The 23,854-nt window shown below is 35.7% G+C and overlaps 1 protein-coding gene across 4 annotated transcripts in view; it reads right to left on the bottom strand.

The window, feature by feature from the left end:
- Positions 1-23,854, bottom strand: part of LOC308554805 (ankyrin repeat domain-containing protein 26-like) — a 111,759-nt gene that overhangs the window by 69,195 nt on the left and 18,710 nt on the right. For all 4 annotated transcript variants that reach the window (XM_081132337.1, XM_081132340.1, XM_081132339.1 and 1 more), the window contains 9 exons: positions 23,623-23,695; positions 17,144-17,204; positions 16,854-17,053; positions 6,445-6,574; positions 6,086-6,147; positions 3,314-3,407; positions 1,559-1,657; positions 903-931; positions 736-808 (listed from right to left, as the gene is read on the bottom strand). In XM_081132337.1, coding sequence (XP_080988463.1) covers positions 736-808; positions 903-931; positions 1,559-1,657; positions 3,314-3,407; positions 6,086-6,147; positions 6,445-6,574; positions 16,854-17,053; positions 17,144-17,204; positions 23,623-23,695 — 821 coding nt within the window. The remainder of the gene's footprint in view (positions 1-735; positions 809-902; positions 932-1,558; positions 1,658-3,313; positions 3,408-6,085; positions 6,148-6,444; positions 6,575-16,853; positions 17,054-17,143; positions 17,205-23,622; positions 23,696-23,854) is intronic.

Raw genomic sequence — 23,854 nt, 5'->3', positions numbered from 1 at the left:
ATGGCTAATAGAATGTATGATTTGTAGTGCTTGTATTTAACATTTTTCAGTTTGAATTTCTAAATTGTAAACATCAATAGGTACTACCCACTTTAAAAAATTCTTTGGAATTCTCAATAATTTTTAATAGTATAAAAAGATCCTAAGGCCAAAAAGTTTCAGAATTACTGTTTTAAAAGGTTGTGTCTACCAAATATTCACTATGATTAATTACTTCCCCCATTTTTAATACACAAACACACCATAAACACTCATATACACCCACCCACCCCTACACCCTGAGTCTCTAATCAGAATATATGGTTGGCTTAAGATCATCGGTATAACAACACTAAGATGAAATAAAGTTAAAATATTACTGACATGTTAGCAACTGAAGCTTTACTCTAGGTAAAGGTCAGAATTCAAATAAGCATTTTAAAACTGGGAAAATCTTTGAGTCTAAAAATTAACCTCTGGGAATCCCTAATAAGTACAGGGATTCCAAACTGGGAACTTTGGGGTATCAAAACAAAAGTAAAAACATCTTCCTTAAAGCTTACATTTTAAAAATCTTTTCTCTTAAATTTCTGTAAATTTCTTTTTCAAATATGGATACCAACAATGACATCTACATTACTTACGTCAAAACTTACAATTAAAATTGCAAAGCAAAATAAGAATTAGAAGACTATGAGCATGTCAAATATCTTCATGTATTCCTTCCTAGAGTTAAATATGAATTACAGAATTCACCTGATCTGGATGTTTGTACATCCTTCATTCCTTCTGCTTTGTTAGGAACAGGATCTGTCACTACACGGGTAGGCTGAATGGGTTTTGAAACAAGATGATTAATAAATAATGTGCATTTCATACAATCTGTAGTTAATACTTAAATATAAAAATATAAAAGTTATTACCTTCAAGTGAGAATATTTTTCAGGAGAATCTAAGAGCAAAGGGACATATACTCAATTATATGAAAACATGAAAGCCATGTAACTATATGTTCATGCAGAGTTAATATGGAGCTGAATCCTCATGCTCGGCTTTGAATATGATTACATTAGGTGTTAGTGGTTTTTTGGTTTTTTTTTCCAGGGGGCGGGCGAATTAGGACACCAACTAGACAGAAATATGACTCCACTATAAATACTGAAGAAAAAACAGGAATATAGGTTTAACAAAACATGCAGTTGAAATTTCAAAAGTAAGATTATGTTTCAAAAGACTGTAACTGATGTAGAAAAGTGTGCATATACCACTGTGAACATAATGCTTGATGGGAGAAAAGTGATCTTTAATCAGAGGAACAAATCATAACCCTGACAGGATAAATGTGAAACAGAATGCAAAGCATATCTTTAATGCAATATATCAGAATCACTTGTACCATTATGCTACAAATATTTGTCATGTTCTTCAATCTGTCCTGTAATTTAGGAAATACACAATTGTGATGACAGTTCAGTTGAACGCATAATCCATTTATCAACAGAGAAAGTGTTATGAGTTGATCAGCTTGGATATACATTAACAGAATAATAGTTAATAAAAATATTTATTTTTTTCATACCAATGCAGGCTGCTGGTATGCCCATATTTCCTGTATTCTCTACTTTAGCCATCCTAAAGTTTCTTGATCCACTCATGCAAGAAGGTATATAAAACGCATCTAAGAAATAATATAAAATGAGCTTTTAATATTGAAACATGGTTACTAAAAATGAAAAGAATTCATTTAATTGCCACAGAAATATATTAAATATATTTTTTATTTCTAGATCTGTGCAATATATACTTAAAATAACAATTGTTGCACTTAGGGAATAAACTCTAATTTCTTTTCTTTCCAACATCAGTCTGATATATTATACTAGCCTTTAAAGGAGTTTTATAAAACAGCTATCTTATCAAAACCTGAGCTACCATAAACAAGCGGCCAATGCTTCTATATTCAAATTATTCTCACTGGAATAACAAATACCAATGTAACATATATCTTTGATGCCTGATAATCATGAGGAGCTACAATTTATCCCAATTACAGCACTCCCTCCTGCTTCCAGTATTCTCTGGAGCAGCAATGATTTAATTTTCTGTTTCACTGCCAATAATATCTTAAAGTCATCTTAAGTGAAGTCTCTCAATTTTCCTCAACTCCAAAACTACCTTAGCTAACTCCTCTCTTGCCTCCCTCCTTCTCTTCACTCTTCCTCTTTCCTCTTCAAAAGTAATTTCTAGATCTGTGGTTTTAATTCTTCCCCCTTTTCCATTCTTTTGTGGATTATACCTACCACTTCTTCTTCCCTCTGTTTAGCAGTAGTATCTTACATCTATAATTTCTATTTCTTCATCTCTTTGCTTCCCTTTGGCTACAGACATGCTCAGAAATAAAAACAAAATAATACTTTTCCTTAATCCTTTCATGTCTTAAACTATCTACCCAATGATTCTTCTTCCAGATTTCTCTGAAGAGAAGTCTACACCCCTTCTACTCAGAGCACGCATGGTCTGAGGACCAGCAACACTGGCGTCACCTGAGAGCTTGTGAGAAGTGCAGAATACCAGGCCTGCTGCTATCATTTCTTTAAAATTGAAACTGCATTTGAAGTCATCAACTTTCTACTGGGCTTTTCATCAGGTTATAGCTTCCTTATCTCCCCAAAACTGACCTTGCTCTTTCCTTTTTTCCAATGCTCTTACTTTGGACTATGTAATACTAACCTATAAAGTAGCAAAATTTTATGCGACTTCAGAGTATAGACATTTATAGCTGACCACATATGTTTATGCTCATCCATGGTAGATAAGATACACCTAAGATCCATAATGCCTTCCCAACAGTGAGGAAAAGAGCAAGAGGGGGGAAATTCTGCTGTACTTCTTGACAAGCTTTGGCACTGGAAGCTCTCTCTATATTCTTCCCACATTTTAAATACCCTCCTCTGCCTTTTTCTAAAGAATTATTTTATTTTATCACCTCCCACTATATATACCTGCCTCTTTTTCCTTCATTTATTCCCTGGAATTTCTGCCTTTCTCATTCTTCACTCCCTATTTAATTCTTTCCCTCTTCCTTATGTCCTGAGTTTCCTCAGGTCTTAGTGTACCTTGAAATGGAACAAATAATTTAGTTCCTGCACGGGTCCCTTTAAATTTAATCTCTTGCTGATACCCAGTAAGATTTACAACTTATCTGCTTTTCACTTCTTTTCTTACTTACTATGCATTTAAAAGGTGATTTTCTTTGGCTATTAGAATATATAAGTATTCATGTTTTAAATCAACATTCTGTCAAAGGACTTTTTAAATAAAATACATTTCTTACCTTCTACTTGTCCATTCAGTGTATTTTTTCCTCTTTGATCTGCAGCTTCAGATAAATGATCAACATACGTCTGTGGAAGACTTGCAGAGAAACTCTGTTAACATGTATATTAATAATAAGTTACATAAAGATTTCCTAAGCCCTTTCTAAGGAAATATCTCAATTTCTTACTTTAAGCTAGTCTTAAAAATAAGAGAAGCATGCTTTGATCAAAACATTTTTTATTATTATTTCTTAAATACATCTTTATTGATTTCAGAGGGAGGAAAGGAGAGGGAGAGAGAGATAGAAACATCAATGATGAGAGAGTCATTGATCGAGCCCACAACCCGGGCATGTGCCCTGACTGGGAATCGAACCCCGATCGCCTGGATCCTAGGTCGACGCTCAACCACTGAGCCACGCCCGGCCGGGCTGATCAAAACATTTAAATAGAAAACCTCATATATGCTCTCTAGATCAAGCTTTCTTTTATCTTCATTTGGCTACTAACTGTATATTGAGCATGGAAAGTAAGAGAAAATACTTTCGCAGACAAAATACTGATGTATATACACATTTCAACAAAGAACTAACTTCAAAACACCTAACTGTACTTTGCATTCCCCACCAAAATAAGAGGGCATTTTGAAAAATACCTTTTTAAACAAATTATTTAATAAGTTTACTTGCTATAAATTTAAAACATTTCTAATGGCAGAATTCTTTTTAGCATTAAAAAAGATACTTAACATGACAGGGAACCTTGGAGTGTGTTTTGTTGAGTATAAACAGAACACTGTAGAACTTGCTTCATTTAGGTACACTAGGGCTTAGACAAAGCTATTATTTGATAAAATTTTTGAGGAAAAATGGTTGCATAAAAAGGCAAAGTAGTAAGAAAAACTTTTCTTTAAATTATGTTTAAATAATTGCAAAAAACTGTATATACCATTATGCAACTCTACAAAACAATTATAGTAAGCTTTAATAAGAGAAAAGAAAGAACATTTATTCGTTAACCACCTAAAAGGTGCCAGGCACTTATTATGCACATTTTGTTTCTTTCTTATACACAACAATGATGATAAAAATGATATGACGATGGTTACCCTGCTTCCTGTTCATCCCAAGGTGTTCGTGTAAAATGATAACCAGATGTGATCCATGTTCTCTCTGTCCAGTATGTCCTTCTCCTAGACCTTCACATGACTGGCTCCTTCACTTGGCAGCTTCTGTCACACTTAGAAAGATCTTTTCTGACCACCTAAATTCCATTCCCACTCTCTTTCTAACTATAAACTCACCCAATATTCTCTAACCTAACATTCTCCATTTTCTTTATATGAAGCACTTACAGTGCCTTATAATGGACTGTTGTTTACTGTTTTCCTACTCCTCCCACTCACAATAGCCTAACCTCTCAACTTGTACATTTAATGTCTAACTGCCCAGCACATAGTTGCTATTCAATAAAAGAAATTTACTTAAGGTCAAAACATGTAAGATCTCATTAAGAAGGCCTCAAGTACCAAAGCAGTAAGTATAACTATAAGATATCTCCACTAATAGTCTACAAAAACTTAACATCCCCCAAATTAGAAATCCACATACCCTTTCTAACTTCCCTTTTTCTTGACACTATTGCCATTTTATTGTCCTTCAGCTTTATAAAAAGTATCCTCAATATTTAGTAAGTCACTGAATACTGTGATCTTATGTTTCCACAGCACCCTTTACAGTTTACAAAGTGTTTTCACATTGTTACCACATGTGTTCATCACACATATGTGAAAGGTAGGTATTAGTACCATTATTGTGAATGAGGTCACAGACACTGCAAAAAGTTAAAACGAGTTTTCCCACGATCTCATAGCTAGTAAGAGACTGCTCCAGGATAGCTAGCATGATCTTAGACTTCAAATATAGTGTTTGTACTATTAGGCAGCAGATGCCTGTATCCAAGAGATCAGGCCCTTCATATCTCTTTCCACAGCTGTCACCTTAGATCAGCTCATCATGTCTTTATATTAGGTTACTACAAGTATGGCTGCCATAAAGGTATTCAATGCATGCTGCTTTAACCACCCAAATTAGCTGTACTTATCGAAACACCAACTAAGCCAAATTGTTATTATAATCCTACATATTCATTACTATTTATTATGCTTTTTTATCTCTGGAAAAGTTCCTTGCAGATCTACTTGATAATCCAAATAGAACAATACTTTGAAATCCCAAGAATTATCTTTTCAAGTGCCAAGTTATAAAAAAGACAACAATCCAAACTGTTTCTCTGAATTTCATAAGGAGTTTACACATCCATATAAACCACAGTAACATACATTTGGCCATAGAGGTTGACCTGGAATTCTTTAGTTTTTAGATAAACTTAACTTCAGAACTCAAACTGATACTTATGACTTCAAAGCCTTAGTATTTTATAATATACTACACTGATTTCATTAAGTAAATCTTGCTAAATAGCAGAACTACTATGCAATATTATTATACAGGGAGGGGCAAACATAGGTCTGTGGTTGTGAGTACTCAAAACAGTTTATTCTTGTATTATTATTTATTAATTATAGTATTATTTTCCACCTGAACAACTGTAAATCTACTTTTGCTCCACCTTGTATTTAGCACATAGTTATTTTATTAATTATAGGTTAAAAACAAAGAAAATTTTTATAGGCAAATGTAGAGGTGAGAAATAAAGTAAAAGCATTCCTTTTATGTTTTAACATCATCAATGCTGCTATTTAAAATAATAATAATGATAGATAGTACCTCAGAATCCCAAGATGAATCTATATCTTCGTCTTCTCCTGATCCTAATGCCGACATTTTATCTATAAAACGTAATCAGAGATATATTAAAGTGAAAATTTTTTACTATGAATTTTAAATACATATACAGGTATATCTCCATTTATGAATATTTCAATAAATAAAATAGCAGAAAAGATTTTAAGAGGGATGAAGCATTTGAAAGAAGAAAAAGATGGCAGCAGTTGGGATACTTTTGAATGAAGATAGCAAAAAAAACCCTTTAAAAAATGGATAACATATTTGGACCTATTCAAATTAGATTTGTTTATACCAACATTTAAGCATAGAAAAAAATTCATAGATAGTCACCAACTTACCACTACTATTATTTTTGTGTTCTCCATCAACATAACTCAAATTGTCATTATTTGTTTGGTTCTGTGGAGCACTTTCAATAATATCAATACCACTTTCTTTTTTTTTAATTGCTGGCTTTGTTGCATCTTCCTATAAAAACAAAGCAGTCACTCAATCACTCAGTAAGACAACAAACATTTACTGTATCTATCAAATCATAGGCACTAAGCTGGGAGAAACTAGAAATATAAATATAAAAATATAAAAATATTTTGCCCTATATTCTAGTAAGGGTAGAGATACAGGAAAACAGTAAGAAAAGTATCATTTGCTAGTTCTGTAAATGAAGTGAATAAACTACAGTGAGGGCACAGAGGAGAAAACAGTGTGTTGTAACTGGGAAGCTCAGGAAATGATAGGAATCTATCTTGAAAGATATACTAAGTGCAGAGGGAGGGTGTGAAGGGCATTCTAGAAAAGGCAGCATGAGCAAAAGTATAAGGTCTGAGACAACACAGTAAGTGAGGGTACCAAAGCAATGTGGTAAAACTGGAGTGGTGAAAATGAGATGGAAAGAGAAAACTGGCGAAATCAGAGCTTAATCAAAAAAGGCAGTGTCATGCTCGCATATGAATTTTACTCTGAAGTAAGGGAGAGCCACTAAATAAGCAGTTACATCATCACAAATTATTTCAGAGCAGTCAATGTGACAGCAATGTAAAGATGAACACAGGGGAACCAAACTAGAAAAGAGTATTTCAAAATTAGAAGTGAGAAAGTAAATAAATTACTGTAGTAAGTAAATTACTGATACAAAAAATGGTAGCAGGTAGAAAATATTCAACTAGTTGAGTGACTGGATGTGGTGATTTCAGGAAGGTTGGAGCCCAGAATTTTTCATGCATCAGTGTTTCAGTGCTGCGATTTAAGGGGATGGGGAAACAGAAGACAATAGATTACAGAGAATCAGGTTTGGGACATGTCAAAATTGAGGCACCCAGCGGACTCAGAACGAAGGTCAAGATAAATATACTTGACGTAAAAATAGATGACCTTATTCAGGAAAAGCACATAATGTTAAGAAGAGATATTTGTAAAATATACTCAATTGATGTAATTCAATAATGCAAACCTACACAGAACTTCTGAATTTTTGAAAATAAAAACAAGAACAGGGGAAAAAACAACATGGGATTCAAATGTTCAAGTATACATTTCAAAATTTGTTTCAACAGTATAAAATAACCTTTTACAAATATATGCAAATATTTATGGGATATTTTGGTAATACGCATTTTAAGTAATGAAAATGTAATGGTAAAACAACAATTCACAATTGTAGAAGAAGACTCCTTTTTAAAAATTAATTTTAAAAGGCAAGTTTTAAATTGTAGAAGAGAAATGCTTATGTGATTATAGAATTATGAGGCATTTTTAAGTACCACTATGACGAATGAAAGAAAACTCTATTTTAAATTCACAGGGTTTTCTTATTCCCGTCAACAGCACACTAATGGCTCTAATTGCCTGCCTACTCCACATAAGATGATAATTAAAGATGTATAAAAAATCTAGTATAAAAACTAATAAAACTATGATTATCCAAGTTGAAGATTTAAGTCTTCAAATACATCCATGATTATCAAGGAGGACCGAATGCAAAAGGTACTAAAAAAATCAAGTCACCAGGATGTCTGAGATTTAGATAGGAAAGAATTTTCATGTTAGGTTTAACAACTATGAATACCAAAGTTAATAAAGTTTCTTAATAATAATATGAAATGCACCCATTGTTGGAGATATTTTAAAAAGTAAAATCATCTTTCAGAGATAATTCTATATACTCTGTTGGTAATCTTTCCTCATTATTTTATAACAGCAAGCATTCTGTATCAGAAAAAAATCATAAATTGTGATTTCATTCCTTTGATGTGTGCATATGTGTCCATTAATTTAAGATATTATTAGGAAAAGAAAAATCAGAATCTGTAGCTCCCAGAGGCTAGGTAAAGGGCCCATAGTCTTGCAGCCAGGAGAGGGTAGAGTGGGCTCAAGCCCAGGCTGTCTCCCAAGCCCACGCGGGAACCACATTCTGTTCTGCAGTTCCTCTTCCTCCCAGCTCCACTTACATGCCTTCCTCTGGTTTGTTTCTTCCTTTTGTCTCCCATGCCTGAACAAGCTCCAGAGTGAAGCACTGTGATAGGCACTCAGAGAACACAGAGTGAGCCTGTGATAGTGTGTGCCTTCCCACCCCTGCTCAGTCTGATTCTGCCCTGGAGGAGGCTGGAGACTAGAGCTAGATGTTCTGTGTATCATTGTTTATAATGGGAAAACAACTGGCTGTCTATCCATAGGCAACTGTATAAATAACACGTGGCTTCTGCACAATATAAATCTTTGCGGCCACTGTAACAAACCAAGCAGCTGCTTTGAGAACAATGTTAACTGACATGTTTTCAATAAGCGATTTCATGGTTTTAGAATGTAAAACATAATCTGATCTTAAGAAAAATGCTTTTAGTTTTTTCCATTAAGTATGAGGTTAGCAGTGGGTTTGTCATATATGGTTTTTATTTTTTTAATTTTTTAAAATATATCTTTATTGATTTCAGAGAGAGGAAAGGAGAGAGAGAGAGAGAGAAACATCAATGATGAGAGAGTCATTGATTGAGCCCGCAACCCGGGCATGTGCCCTGACCGGGAATCGAACCCCAATCGCCTGGATCCCAGGTTGACGCTCAACCGCTGAGCCATGCCCGGCTGGGCCATATATGATTTTTAATATGTTGAGGTATGTTCCCTCTACTCCCACTTTGCTAAGAGTTCTTACCATAGCTGGACGCTGGATTTTATCAAATGCTTTTACTGCATCTATTGATATGATCATATGCTTTTTATTCTTCCTTTTGTTTATTTGGTATAACACATTATTTTATTTGCTGACAGTAAACCAACCTTGCATCCAAGGAATAAACCCCACTTGATCATGCTGTATGATCTCTTTATTTTACTTTATTCTCTATTTTTTAAAACTTACCTTTATTGTTCAAAGTATGTATAACAGATGTCCCCCTTTTTTCCCCTACTGACTCCTGCCAACCGGCTCTGGCCCCCTCCCCAGGCCTTCCCCGCACTATTGTCTGTCCATGGACTATGCATATATGCCTATAAATTCACTGGTTAATCTCTTCCTGCCCCTCACCCTCCCCTCTGAAATACGTGTCTGTTGCATGCTTCCATGTCTCCAGATCTTTTCTGTTCATTAGATTCCACATATAAATGAGATTATGTAATACTTGTGTTTCTTTGCATGGCTTATTTCACTTAGCATAATATTCTCCAGGTCCCTCCAATGCTATGGCAAAGGGTAAGAGATCCTTCTTTTTAACAGCTGCATAGTATTCCGTTGTGTTAAATGTACCACAGTTTTTTAATCCATTCATCCACTGATGGACACTTGGGCTGTTTCTAAATCTTAGCTATTGTAAATAGCACTGCTATGAACAAAGGGGTGCAGATATTCTTTCTGATTGGTGTTTCAGGCTTCTTAGGATATATTCCTAGAAGTGGGTCACTGGGTCAAATGGAAGTTTCATATTTAATTTTTTAAGGAAACTCCACCCTGTTTTCCATAGTGGTTGTACCAGTCTGCATTCCCACCAGCAGTGTACTAGGGTTCCTTTTCCTCCACATCCTCGCCAGCACTTATTTGTTGATTTACTAATGGTAGCCATTCTGGCAGGTGTAAGGTGGTACTTCACTGTCTATTTAATTTGTATCTCTCTGATCATTAGTGACATTGAACATTTTTTCAAAAATCAGTGGCAATACACCACTAATGAACTCTCAGAAAGAGAAACTAAAACAATCCCATCCCATTTACCATTGCAACAAAAAAATTTGGGATACTTAGGAATAAACTTAACCAAGGAAGTAAAAGACCTGTATTCAGAAAACTACAGAACATTGAAAAAAGAGATAGAAGAAGATATAAACAAGTGGAAAAATGTACTGTGTTCATGGATTGGTAGAATTAATATCATTAAAATATCCATACTACTCAAAGCAATCTATAGATTCAATGCAATCCCTATCAAAATACCAATGGCATCGTTCACAGATCTAGAACAAATACTCCAAAAATTTATATGGAACCAAAAAAGACCCCAAATAGCTGCAGCAATCTTGAGAAAGAATAACAAAGTTGGAGGGATTACAATACAGGATATCAAGCTATACTACAAAGCCACTGTAATCAAAACAGCCTGGTAGTACTATGGAAAACAGTATGGAGGTTACTCAAAAAACTAAAAATGGAACTACCTTTTGACCCAGTGATCCCACTTCTACGAATATATCCTAAGAAACCCAAAATACTTATCAAAAAGAACTTATGTACTCCTATGTTCATAGCAGCACAATTTACAATAGCTAAGATCTGGAAACAGCCCAAGTGTCCATCACTAGATGAGTGGGTGAAAAAGCTGTGGGACATTTACACCATGGAATACTATGCAGCTATAAAGAAGGATCTCGTACCTTTTGGGACAGTATGGATGGACCTGGAGAATATTATGCTAAGCGAAATAAGCCAGGCAGAGAAAGACAAACATCACATGATTTCACTTATATGTGGAATCTAAAGAACAAAATAGACTGATGAACAAAAGAGATCCAGTGACATAGAGGCATGGAACAGACTGACGAAACTCAGAGGGAAGGTGAGAGAGTGGGGGGAGGAGATTAACCAAAGAATTTCTGTGCATAAATGTATAACCCATGGACATAGACTATAGTGTGCTGAAGGCCTGGGGTGGGGGGTGGGTGCAGGGTAGAAAGGATCAGTGGGGGCAAAAAGGGGACATCTGTAATTCTTCCAATAGCAAAGATAAATTAAAACAAACAAACAAAAAAAACCTGGTACTGGCACAAGAATAGACATATAAATCAATGGAACAGAAGAGAGAATCTGGAAATCAACCCAAGCAATTATGCTTAATTAATATTTGACAAAGGAGGCAAGACCATACAATGGAGTAAAGACAGTCTCTTCAATAAGTGGTGCTGGGATAACTGGACAAGGTACATGAGAAAAAATGAAACTAGACCACCAACTTACACCACACATAAGAATAAACTCAAAATGGATAAAAGTCTTAAATGTATGTCATGAAACCATAAAAATCCTACATGAAAGTGTAGGCAGCAAAATATCAGACATCTCATGTAGCAGAATTTTCACCAATACAAAGCCTAGGGCAAGAGAAACAAAGGGGAAAAAAACAAATGGGACTGCATCAAAAGTAAAAGCTTCTGCCTAGCCAGGCTTGGCTCAGCGGTTGAGCGTCGGCCTAGGATCCAGGAGATCGGGGTTCGATTCCCGGTCAGGGCATATGCCCGGGTTGTCACTTGATCCCCAGTCGGGGGCGTGCAGGAGGCAGCCGATCAATGACTCTCTCATCATTGATGTTTCTCTCTCTCTCTCTCTCTTCCTTCCTCTCTCTGAAATCAATAAAGATATTTAAAAAAAAAAAAAAAAGTAAAAGCTTCTGCACAGCAAAAGACATCAGCGTCAAAATGAAAAGGGAACCCTCTGTATGGGAGAACATATCTGCCAATGATACATCTGATAAGGGGTTAATTTCCAAAATATATAAAGTACTCATACAATTCAACAAAAAAAAGACAAACAACCCAATTAAAAAATGGGCAGAGGACCTGAAAAGACACTTCTCCAAAAAGGACATGCAAATGGCCAAGAGACATATGAAAAAATGCTCAATATCACTAATTATTAAGAGAACTTTTTAATATATTGCTAAATTTGGTTTGCTAATATTTTATTGAGGATTTTTGCATCTATGTTCATCAGGAATACTGACCTATAATTTCACTTTTTTGGTAATATCTTTGTCTGGTTTTGGAGTCAGGATAATGCTAGCATCACAAAATAAGCTTGGGAGCCTTCCTTCCTTTTGAATTATTTGGAATATTTTCAGAAAGAGGTGTTAGTTCTTTGTTCACTGGTAAAATTCACCTGTAAAGTCATCCAATCTAGAACTTTTGTTCGTTGAGAGTTTTTTTTTATTGCTGATTCAATTTAGTTGGTAGTAATTCATCTCTTCAGATTTTCTAATTCTTCTTGACTCAGTTTTGTGAGATTTTGTTTCTAGGAATTTGTTAATTTCTTTCACACTGTCCAATTTGTGGGCATATAATTTTTCTTAGTATTTTCTTATAACATTTTGTATTTCTTGGGTGTCGGTTGTTACTTCTCTTTCATTTGTGTCCTCTCTTTTTTTCTTAATGAGTCTGACAAAAGGTATTATTTTATTTATCCTTTCAAAGAATGAGCTCTAGGTTTCATTGAATTTTTTTTGTATTTTTTTTTAGATTGTCATTTATTGCCACTCTGATCTTTATTATTTCCTTCCTTCTGCTCACTTTTGGCTTTGCTTGTTTTTCTTTCTCTAGTTCCTTCAGGTATAAGGTGAAATTGTTTGAGATTTTTCTTTTTTCTTAAGGTACTCCTGTATTCCTATGAATTTTCATTTGTCTCGAGGTATCTTTTATTTATTTCTTTACCTCATTGTTAACCCATTCAGTGTTTAGTAGCATGCTATTTAGCCTCCGTGTGTGTGTTTTTCAATTTTCTTCTTATAATTTGTGGTCAAAGAATATGCTTGATATGATTTCAATCTTTTACAATTCATTGACATTTGTTTTGTGACCTAAAGCATGGTCTATCTTTGAAAATGTCCCATGTACACTTTAAAAAAATGCATATTCTTCTCCTTTGGGGTGAAATTCTCTAAAAATATCAATCAACTCCACCGAGTCTAATGCATTATTTAAGGCTGCTGTTACCTTGCAGACTTTCTATCCATTGATGTCAATGGTGTATTACAGACCCCTACTATGACTGTATTACTATTGATCTCCCCCTTTATGTCCATCATTATTTGCTTAATATATTTAGGTGCTCCTATGTAGAATGCATAAATGTTTATAAAGATTATACCCTCTTGTTGCATTGATCCCTTTATCATTATGCAATGTCCTTCTTTGCCTCTTACTATAGCCCTTTTTTGAAGTCCAATTTCACCACTTTTATTCAACATAGTATTAGAATTCCAAACTATAGCAATCAGACAAGAAAAAGAAATACAAAGCATTCAAATTGGAAAGGAAGAAGCAATAGTGTCATTATTTGGAGATGACATGATACCATATATATAAAAACACAAACAATTACACCAAAAAACTATTAGAACTGATGTATGAATTCAGTAATGTAGCAGAATACTAAATTAATATTCAGAAATTGGCTGCATTTTTATACATCAATAATAAACAATTGCATCAAAAAGAAATAAAATATCTTGGAATAAATTTAACCAAGGAGGTAAAAGACCTGTATTCAGAAAATTATAAGACATTGAAGAGAGCCCAGAAATAAAGCCATGCCTATCTGGTCAATTAATATATGAAAAGAAAGCAATAATATACAATGAAGGGAAGGCAATCTCGTCAATAAATGGTGTTGGGAAAACTGGAGAGATACACGCAAAAACAAAAACCTAGACTATCTTCTTACACCATATATAAGAATAAACTCAAAATGGATTAAAAACTTAAATATAAGACCTAAAACTTCCAGAAAAAAAATAAGCAATAAATTGTGACATTATTCTTAGTAATACTTTTTCAGATATATCTCCTTGGGCAAGGGAAACAAAAGAAAAAATAAACAAATTGGACTATACCAAACTAAAACGTTTTGTATGGCAAAGAAAACCATAAACAAAACAAAAAGACAACCTACTGAATGGGAGAATATATTAACCAATAATATATCTGCTAAGGTGATAATATCCAAAATTTATAAATAACTCATATAACTCAACACCACCCCCCCAAATGATCTAATTAAAAATGGGCAGAAAATCTGAACAGACCTTTCTCCAAATAAAACATACATATGGCAAACAGAAATATGAAAAGATGCTCAATGTCACTAATCATCAGAGAAATGCAAATTAAGACAATGAGATATTACTTCATACCTGTCAGAATGGCTACCATCAGTAAATTAACAAACAAGTGTTTGTGAGGATGTGGAGAAAGGGAACCCTCACGCACTGTTGTTGGGATTACAAATTGGTGCAGCCCTTATAGTGCGGAGTTTTCTCAAAAAATTAAAAATAGAACTACCATATCACCCAGTATTCCATTGCTGGGAATATATTTGAGAAATCCAAAACACTAATTTGAAAAGATATATGCACCACATCCTTCTATTCACTGCAGTGTTATTTACAATAGCCAAGATATGGACGCAATCCAAATATCTATCAATAAACTACTGGATAAAGAAGATTTAGTAAATATTTACAATAGAATATTACTTTGCCAAAAAGAAAAGAAATCTTACCATTTTTGATGTGGATGGACCTATAGGGAATTATGGTAAGTGAAATAAGTCAGACAGAGAAAAACAAATACCATATGGTTTCATTAATATGTGGAATCTAAAGAACAACATAAAGCAACAAAAAAACAGAAACAGACTCATATATACAGTGAACAAACACTAAAGGGTTGCCAAATGGGAGTGGAGTTGGGGGGATAAGTAAAAGAGGTGAAGGGAAGAGAAAGTTATAAAATAGTCACAAGGATATAAAATACAGCATAGAGAATGTAGTCAATAGTATTGTAATAACTATGTATGGTGTCAGGTGGGTACTAGTATTCTCAGGAGGATCACTTTATAAATTATATAACTGTCAAACCACTATGCTGTACATTTGAAAAAAAATTAAGTAACACTGAATGCCAACTGTAATTTAAAAGTTAAAAATAAAGTGTAACATGACCTTAATTTAATTGATTGGTTATTATTATGACAGTATTCTTTATTTAGTGAAGTTCACAAAACATAAAATTAACCTTTTTAAAGTGAAAAATTCAGTAGCATTTAGTACATTCACAATATTGTGCAACAACCACCTCTAGTTCCAAAACATCTTCCTCACCCCAAAAGGCAATCCCATTCCCATTAAACAGACACTCCCAATTTCCTCCACCCCTAGCCCCTGGCAAGCGCTAACCTGCTTTCTGTCTCTGTGGATTAACTTATTCTGTATATTTCATATAAAAGGAATCATACAATTAAAAGTAATTTTTAAAATTAATTTCTACAGAAAAAGGTAATTATTATTATTTTTTATTTAGGAGCATTTCAGCTTAAAATTTATTTCACATTTAATGAACAGAGATTAAGAACTTCATTTACATAATCATAATTTTTAATTTTAATTAATAAAAAAACTAAGTAAAATGCTTATTTTCTCTCTTTACTGGCAAAAAAACTAAACATCTACCCAGATTATACCAGACAGTAAAATAAGTTAATTTAGAAAGTTACGTATATACCAAACAGTGAGATGCTAGAAACAACAAGAAAAAGAAGGATCGAAAATTCATAATTCATAATAAATCTGATAAGGTCTAAAACAGATTTCAATTTGCATTATTTATGAACATAGATTTTGCTATGTAAAATATAAGACATCAATTTATTAGAATGAGGATTAAAAAAATAACTGCAAATTAAAACTTTAATAGCCCTGGCTAGTGTGGCTCCATTAGTTGGAACAGAGTTCTATGCACCTAAAGGCTGCCGGTTCAATTCCTGGTCAGGGCTCATACCTATGTTGCAGGTTCAATCCCAGGTAGAGGTGCATATGAGAGGCAACAGATTGATCTCTCTCACATCAATGTTTCTTTCTCCCTCTCTCTCTTTCTGCTCCCCTCGCCTCACCAGAAAGCAGTAAAACATCCTCAGGTGAAGATTAATAAAAAATAAAATAAAATACTTTAATAACCAAACAAAAGTGAGAATTAAATTTTCCTTCAGTTCTTCATAAATATCAGCTATAAGTAATTCAGAAGAGTCTGAGCATTTTTTTCTATTACCTAGCTTTCTTTTCTTAATTTGCATTTAAAATTATTTCTATTGTATTTCATAATATACTGAGTTCCTGCCCTCACTTAACCCTCCTATTTCTGTTGTGGCTTTATAATAATCCCCTCATCTTCACTCTCTTATTAAATCTTCATTTTCACTTTGCCCTTCTTTAATAAATTTTTCCCCTTTATCATCTTCACATTCATCTACCTGTTATTTCTAGTAGCTTTCTAGTTTTTCCTTTCATTATGGCATATGTAAGAGCTGTTTATACCCGCTAACCTGTATAAATCCCAACCCTGTACTTATATTGCTCGACTTATTATACTTGTTTTCTATTATGATCTTGAGGACTTCCATTTCTTTCTAGGATCCTTTTCATTACTATAAAGATCAGGGGCATAGTATGTGAAAAATCATGGGGGAAAAACTTTAAAAAACACACACAAAACAACTTACTTTTGCAAGACCAATGACTGCCAAAGGCATGGGAGAAGCTTTTAGAAGAGGTTCAAGTGTTGAAAAGGTAGGCTGAGAAAAGCCCTGGGCTTTTTCTGATTTGTTGGGAAGGGCTTCAACCACATCTTCATTTTCACTGTGAAAATTGTCCTCATATAAGGTTCTATTTTCTGGTCTCACAATGGCACATTTTGCTTCTACTACAGTAAAACAAAGTAAAGAACACATGAAATATCTATAACTTCAAATCAGTTAATAACACAAGAACAGACAGTCTTCAAATAGCTTACTTTTTTTCTGGGATTGTTGAATAGCAGTCATTAGCTTTGCTAAGCTGGGCTTCATGACATTCTGGAAAGAAAATCATATTTTTAAATATCAAATTTGATAACAATAATGATAATATTCACCATTACTAGGTGATCTCACACAAAAATGAAATCATTCAGATGTAGATCGTATCCCAGTTCTGCCATTCACTAACCTACATCTTCTCATGGGGTTAGGATTATAAGAGATGACATAGTAAGTCACAAAATGTTACCTTTTTTACCCCTAAATAAATATTGTCCAAAAGCTATTATATTAATTAGATTATAAAATTAATCTCTAGGTAGTTTAAAGTACTACTGCAAAAAACTAACATTAAGAATATTAAGAAGAAGCCAGTTAAGACTCTTAGGAGGGGCAAGACGTAAAATGGTGTGGTCCTACACCCATGTGTGTCAGATAAGAGTTGGGAGGGATATCTCAGTTGCATTGGTCGGTCTCTCAATGATCAAAGTGTCCCTGATCCACACTGGACTCCCCAGTCCAGAGCACCAGTGCTGGAAAGAGGAGTTCCTAAAGAATCTGGCTTTAAAAATCACTGGGATTTCCATCCAGTGAGACAAAGGGCTGCTAGAGTCCCGGGTGTTCCTCTAAAAGAGTTCACACACACACACAAACTTACTCACTGACTGACACTCACTCTGAGCTACAGAACTGGGCAGCAGCTTGAAAAGCATCAGGGACACTGGAGGAAGAACTGAATGGCCTGGCTTCTGGGCAAGGGATAGAGGAGAAGCTCTCTCCATCATTTTTTTTTTTAATCCTCACCCAAGGATATTTTTTTTCCATTGAGAGAATGGAAGGGAGAGAGGGAGATGGGGAGAGAGAGGAACATCGATGTGAGAAAGACATATCAGTTGGTTGCCTCCCGCATACACGCGACTGGGGCCAGGCATAGAACATGCAACCCAGGTACGTGGCCCTTGACTAGAATCAAACCTGTGACACTTTGGGGTAGGGGCCAATGCTCTAACCACTGAACCACACCAGCCAGGGCTCTCACTACCATTTCATCCCTTTGTTTAGCCCTCCCCACACAGAGCGGGCAGGTGCAGGTGAACTCCCAATCTGAGTCTCCATCAAATTCCCCATACCCTGGTGAGTTCTGAGAACCCATCACAGCCAATTCATGCACAAGCCAGAACCTCTCTCTGCAGCTATTATTCACAAGCTGCTGGCCTCGACCCATGCTGTGCACTTCCTTAAAATCTCACCAAGGTCACCCGGCCGGGCGTGGCTTTGCGGTTGAGCGTTGACCTAGGATCCAGGAGATCGGGGTTCAATTCCTGGTCAGGGCACATGCCCGGGTTGCGGGCTCGATCAATGACTCTCTCATCATTGATGTTTCTATCTCTCTCTCTCCCTCTCCTTTCCTCTCTCTGAAATCAATAAAGATATATTTTTTTAAAAAAAGAGGTGTAAACGAAATGTTAAAAAAAAAAACCAAAAAACTCACCAAGGTCCACAAACTCCAAACAAGCAGCACCTGCCCATGGCATGCCCAGTAACTCTTGCTAAGCAGCCCCCAACCCCAACAGTGGCAGCCAGACTCGGATCACAGCAGAGCTTCTCCCAGGAGCCTCCAAGTCAAGGTCAGGCAGCTACCAACCACACATCACTTTGAAGCTCAGACCAGGTGTCTCTGGGTAAGCCATAAGCAGCAGCTGACAAGGGTCTGCACTGGAGCCCTTCCCAAAAGACCCCAGAACCAACACATCCAGTGACAAGCTTCATACCACACCAGAGCACCACCCAATTAGCTCCACAAATGACAAACCAAAAGGACAGACTCAGCAGGCACCAGAGCCCCATAACAACAAATTTCACTCCATGAGGTTGATCCCCCAACACAACAGCTCATTCACTATAGTGATGACCAGTCAGCCTGAGGGTTAATTCTACCCACTGATGCGGCAACAGCAACCAAGGCTCAAGGAGGGCACACAGAAGCCACATGACAGACACCCCAAAGCACCGGGCTCAGGTGACCAGGGGGACTGCACCACTGTTCCCCATAGAACACCAACTACATAGGGCCACCCTGCCAAGACTGAGAGACTTAGCAGTTCTACCTAATACATAGAAACAAACACAGACAGACAGCCAAAATAAGGAGACAAAGAAACATGTCAAAAATGAAAGAACAGGAAAAAACTTCAGAAAAAGAAATAAACAAAATGGAGGCAAGTAATCCAGATACAGAGTTCAAAACACTTTATAAAGATGCTTAATGAATTTAAAAGAAGAATAGATGAACTCAGTAAGAACGTCAACAAAAATAGTAAACATAAAAGACATAAAAACCATGAAAAATCGTTAAAACTGAAGAATACAATAACTGCAATGAAGAATACATTAGATAAAATCAACAGCAGATTAGATGATGCAGAGGATCAATTCAATGATTTAAAAGACAAGGTAGGGGAAAACACCCAATCAAAACAGGAAAAAAAGAAAAGAAATCCAATAAAAATGAGGATAGTTTAGGGACTTTTATGATAACATAAGCATAAGAACATTAGCATCATATGGGTATGAGAAGGATGAGAAAGCAAGGGATTGAAAACCTATTTGAGGAAATAATAACTAAAAACTTCTCTTTCCTGGCAAAGGAAATAAGCATATAAGTCTAAGAAGCGTAGAGTCCCCAAAAAGATGAACCCAAAGAGGCCCACATCAAGACACATCATAATTAAAACAACAATGGTTAAAGAGAAAAAAGAATCTTAAAAGCAGCAAGAAAAAAGCAGTTAGTTATATACAAGGGAATTCCCATAAAAGACTGTCAGCTGATCTCTCAACAGAAACTTTTCAGAACAGAAAGGATTGGCACACAATATTCAAAGTAATGAAAAGCAAGAACCTCTACAACCAAGATTACTCTAATCATTAAAGATATCATTTAGAATCAAAGGAGAGATAAAGACAAGAAAAAAATTAAGAGTTCATTACCACCAAACCAGTATTACAAGAAATGTATAGGAACATCTTGAAAAATAAATAAATAAAAAAGTAAAGACTACATACCTATCAACAATTACTTTAAATGTAACTGAATTAAATACTCCAAGCAAAGAACATAGGGTGGCTGAATAAATAGATTTTGCACAGAAAAAAAAACCCAAAAAACTATCAACAGAAGAAAAAAAAAAAAAAAGGCAATCTAATGAATGCGGGAAGGTTTCTGCCAGTGACACATCCAATAGAGATTAATATCCAAAATATTGGGCAGTGCATAATAGGGCTTACGCAGGTGACCGGCCTGGTGGCGGAGCACAATGCCATATGCCAACCGGCGCACAGTGTGGATCACAGAGCTCACTGGGGATAAGGTCAAGTTCATTATTGAGAATATGGATCTAGCAGTGGCCAGTTCTAATCAGAGGGTCTTCATTGCTGAAGTGCTCGTAATAGCCATTGACTGGGTTCAGATTGATGGTAATTTCTCAGTCCTAGTGACGAGTTCATTGCTCCCAAGTTTGGATTAATTGCCCTCGCTAGTGACAACGTTGTGGCCAAGCTGTAGTACTCCCGGGGCTGCACTTCATTTCCAACAGCCCCCGCCCGGGTCACTCCAATGATATCCCAGAACAGAGATAATGACTGCAATGACTATATGGAGCAGGGTGACATCCTCATTGTCAAGCTGCTAAAGGGCCAGGAGCTAAGACTTCATGCCTATGCCAAAAAGGGTTTTTGCAAGGAACATGTTAAGTGGAACCCGACTTCAGGGGTGGCTTTTGAATATGATCCTGACAATGCCCTGAGGCACACAGTGTGTACCCCAAGCCGAGGAGTGACCAGAGTACTCAGAGTTGGATGAGGGTGTTACAGGCTCCCTTATGACCCTACAACCCCAACAGCAAGCCAGAGAGGTTTTACTACAATGTGTAGTCCTGTGGCTCTCTGCACCCTGAAACCACTGTCCTCTCAGCCCTCTCTGGATTGAAGAAGAAACAGTGATTTACAGACCCATTTAAGCCAAGAGATCCAGAGTGACCTCCTCACCATAAACTAGCCACAGCTCACCTGCTTCAGGGAAAATGGATCTGAGCAGCAGCTGTGTTCAGGTTCTCCTGAGACTCTTCTAGCTTTTGGGGTCTGGACAGCTGTTACCTAAACTTCATAGAAAGCCATCAACTAGATGGCCAACTAGAGAGTGCCAACTAGAAGTACCAACTAGAGAGGTAGCAGAGGGGAAGGGTAAGTCACCCCTGGCATGCTTGGTCATAGGTAGATTACCAGGGGTGCCACTAGTATTTGAGGCAGGACAGTCCTTTAATGGACATTCTACATACCTGGCCCTGCCTGTTGACTGCTAGTCCTCTCCCCCAAACCCAGACCTCCCTTCCCCCGCTTCCTAATCTGCCTGTAGGGGTTTATACTGCTTTCCTGTTGAAAACCAGAGCTGGACCCTCCTCTTTTGGTCATTTCAAGTCTTAATTTTCTGTCCAAAAGTTGGAATTTCCACAGTTGTTTAGGTTTCTGGTGTTAGGATTGAGTGCTAGAAGTCTCAGTAAGGCTGCTACAAATCTAGTCCCTGACCACCGTCAGCATATACTTCACTCAAATTCTCAAATGTCCTTAATTTGAGAACCCTTTGAGGATAGGTTAGACCCTGGCTGTCCCCCCAACACCCGCCACTGCCAAATAAACCCTGTATTCATTCTCTACAAAAAAAAAAAATCCAAAATATATAAGAAACTCATAGAACACAGCACCAAAAAGACAAATAATCCAATTAAAAATGGGCAGAAGACCTGAATAAACATTTCTCCAAAAAAGGACATACAGATAGATAGCCAATAGACTTATGAAAAAATGTTCAATGTCATTAATCATCAAAGAAATGTGAATTTAAACCAATTTGAGGTATTATCACACAACTGTCAGAATGTCTGTCATCAATAAAACAGCAAACAACAAGTATTGGTGAAGATGTGGAGAAAAGGGAGCCCTGGTGCACTGCTGGTGGGATTGAAAATTGCTGCAGCCACTATGGAAGACAATCTGGAAGGTCCTCAAAAAATTAAAAATAGATCTACCATATGACCCAGCAATCTCACTTCTGGGCATTTATTCATAGAAAGCCAAAACACTGATTCAAAAAGACATATGCATCCTAATGTTCACTGCAGCACTACTTACAATAGCCAAGATATGGAAGCAACTATAGTGTTCACTGATAGACGCCTGGATAAGAGATGATACATACATCCAATGGAATATTACTCAGCCATAAAAAAGAGTGGGGTCTTACCATTTGTGATGACATGGATGAATGTAGAGGGTATTGCACTAAGTGACATAAGTCAGAAAGTGAAAGACAAATACCATATGATCTTACTTATATGTGGAATCTAAAGAACAAAGGAAGGGGACAAATGAAAAAGAAACAAACTAATAGATACAGAGAACAAAGTAATGGTTGCCAGATGGGAGTGGGGATTGGGTAAAATGGTGAAGGGATTAAGAAACACAAATTGGTAGTTACAAAATAGTCATGGGGATACAAAATATAGCATAGGGAATACAGTCAATAATATTGTAATAACTATGTATGGTGTCAGGAGGATACTAGCCTTACTGGGGAGATCACTTCATAATTTATATGAATGCCTAACCACTATGCTATATTCCCAAAACTAATATAATATTGAATGTCAATTGTAATTGAAATGAACTTAAAAAGCAACAACACAATTTCTGAAATTTGAAATTTTACCATATGGTTATTAAGAATTTCTGCTTCTAGAACTGGTTATTATTTTAGGCAAAACATGTATTCTTCAATTACATAAATAGCTTTAAATAGACTCTTAATGGAATGATTTAGTGGAATCCCATTGCAAAATGCTTTCCAAGAAAGAATTTAAATTTCTAAATTTACACATTTTATATTACTTCAGTTCAAATGTGGAACCCAGGTTAGAAATAGAAAACCTCTCACCTAACAAGTATATTATACCAAAAGAAATACAGTCCAAGAAAAAAAACCTATATATTATATGACATATAATTTTGGAAGTAAGAAGCACCAGGAAGATTTCATGATTATTATGATGAGTAACTGGATCCATTAAAGAATTTATTTAGGCATGAGTATTATAAAAGTCATGTTGGTATGATTTAGAAGTCACTTTAAAAATCCTTATCCTTTACCAAATTTCATATCCCCTCTATTGCGGGAAACTTTGCCCCAATATAATTTTTCTATTACTATATATTTTCCATCCCTTTCTCTTTTTCAGCCTCCACCTTCAGTACTTACTAAAAAAAAAAAAAAGCAAAGCATCATATTTCTACAAAAATGGTTGGCTCTCACCAATTTCCCATTACAAACATAAAACAATGATAGGTAGACTACTACTAAATTTTAAGAGTAAGCATAACACAAAACCAAATTTAGGAAAATTAATTTCATGAAGGAGCACTTTACCTTGGTATCAAAATCGAAGTCTTCATCATCTGATGTAGGCCATGAATCATCAATGTCAGGGTTGCTGGAAAGCCTTTAGAGTAAAAATATCCAACAAAAATAAGTGAATTCATTTCTTTAAAAGAGCAACCAAAAAAATGAAGTGAAAGGTCAGTTATCTGTGTATTAAATGAAGTTTCTTGATATAAATGTTGGCCTGTTTTTGAAAAAGCTTTTAGTTATTCATTTCTGC

This window comes from Miniopterus schreibersii (genome assembly GCF_964146895.1).
Source record: "Miniopterus schreibersii genome assembly, chromosome: 1".
NCBI lineage: Eukaryota > Metazoa > Chordata > Mammalia > Chiroptera > Miniopteridae > Miniopterus > Miniopterus schreibersii.
This window is presented reverse-complemented; position numbering and strand designations above follow the sequence as displayed.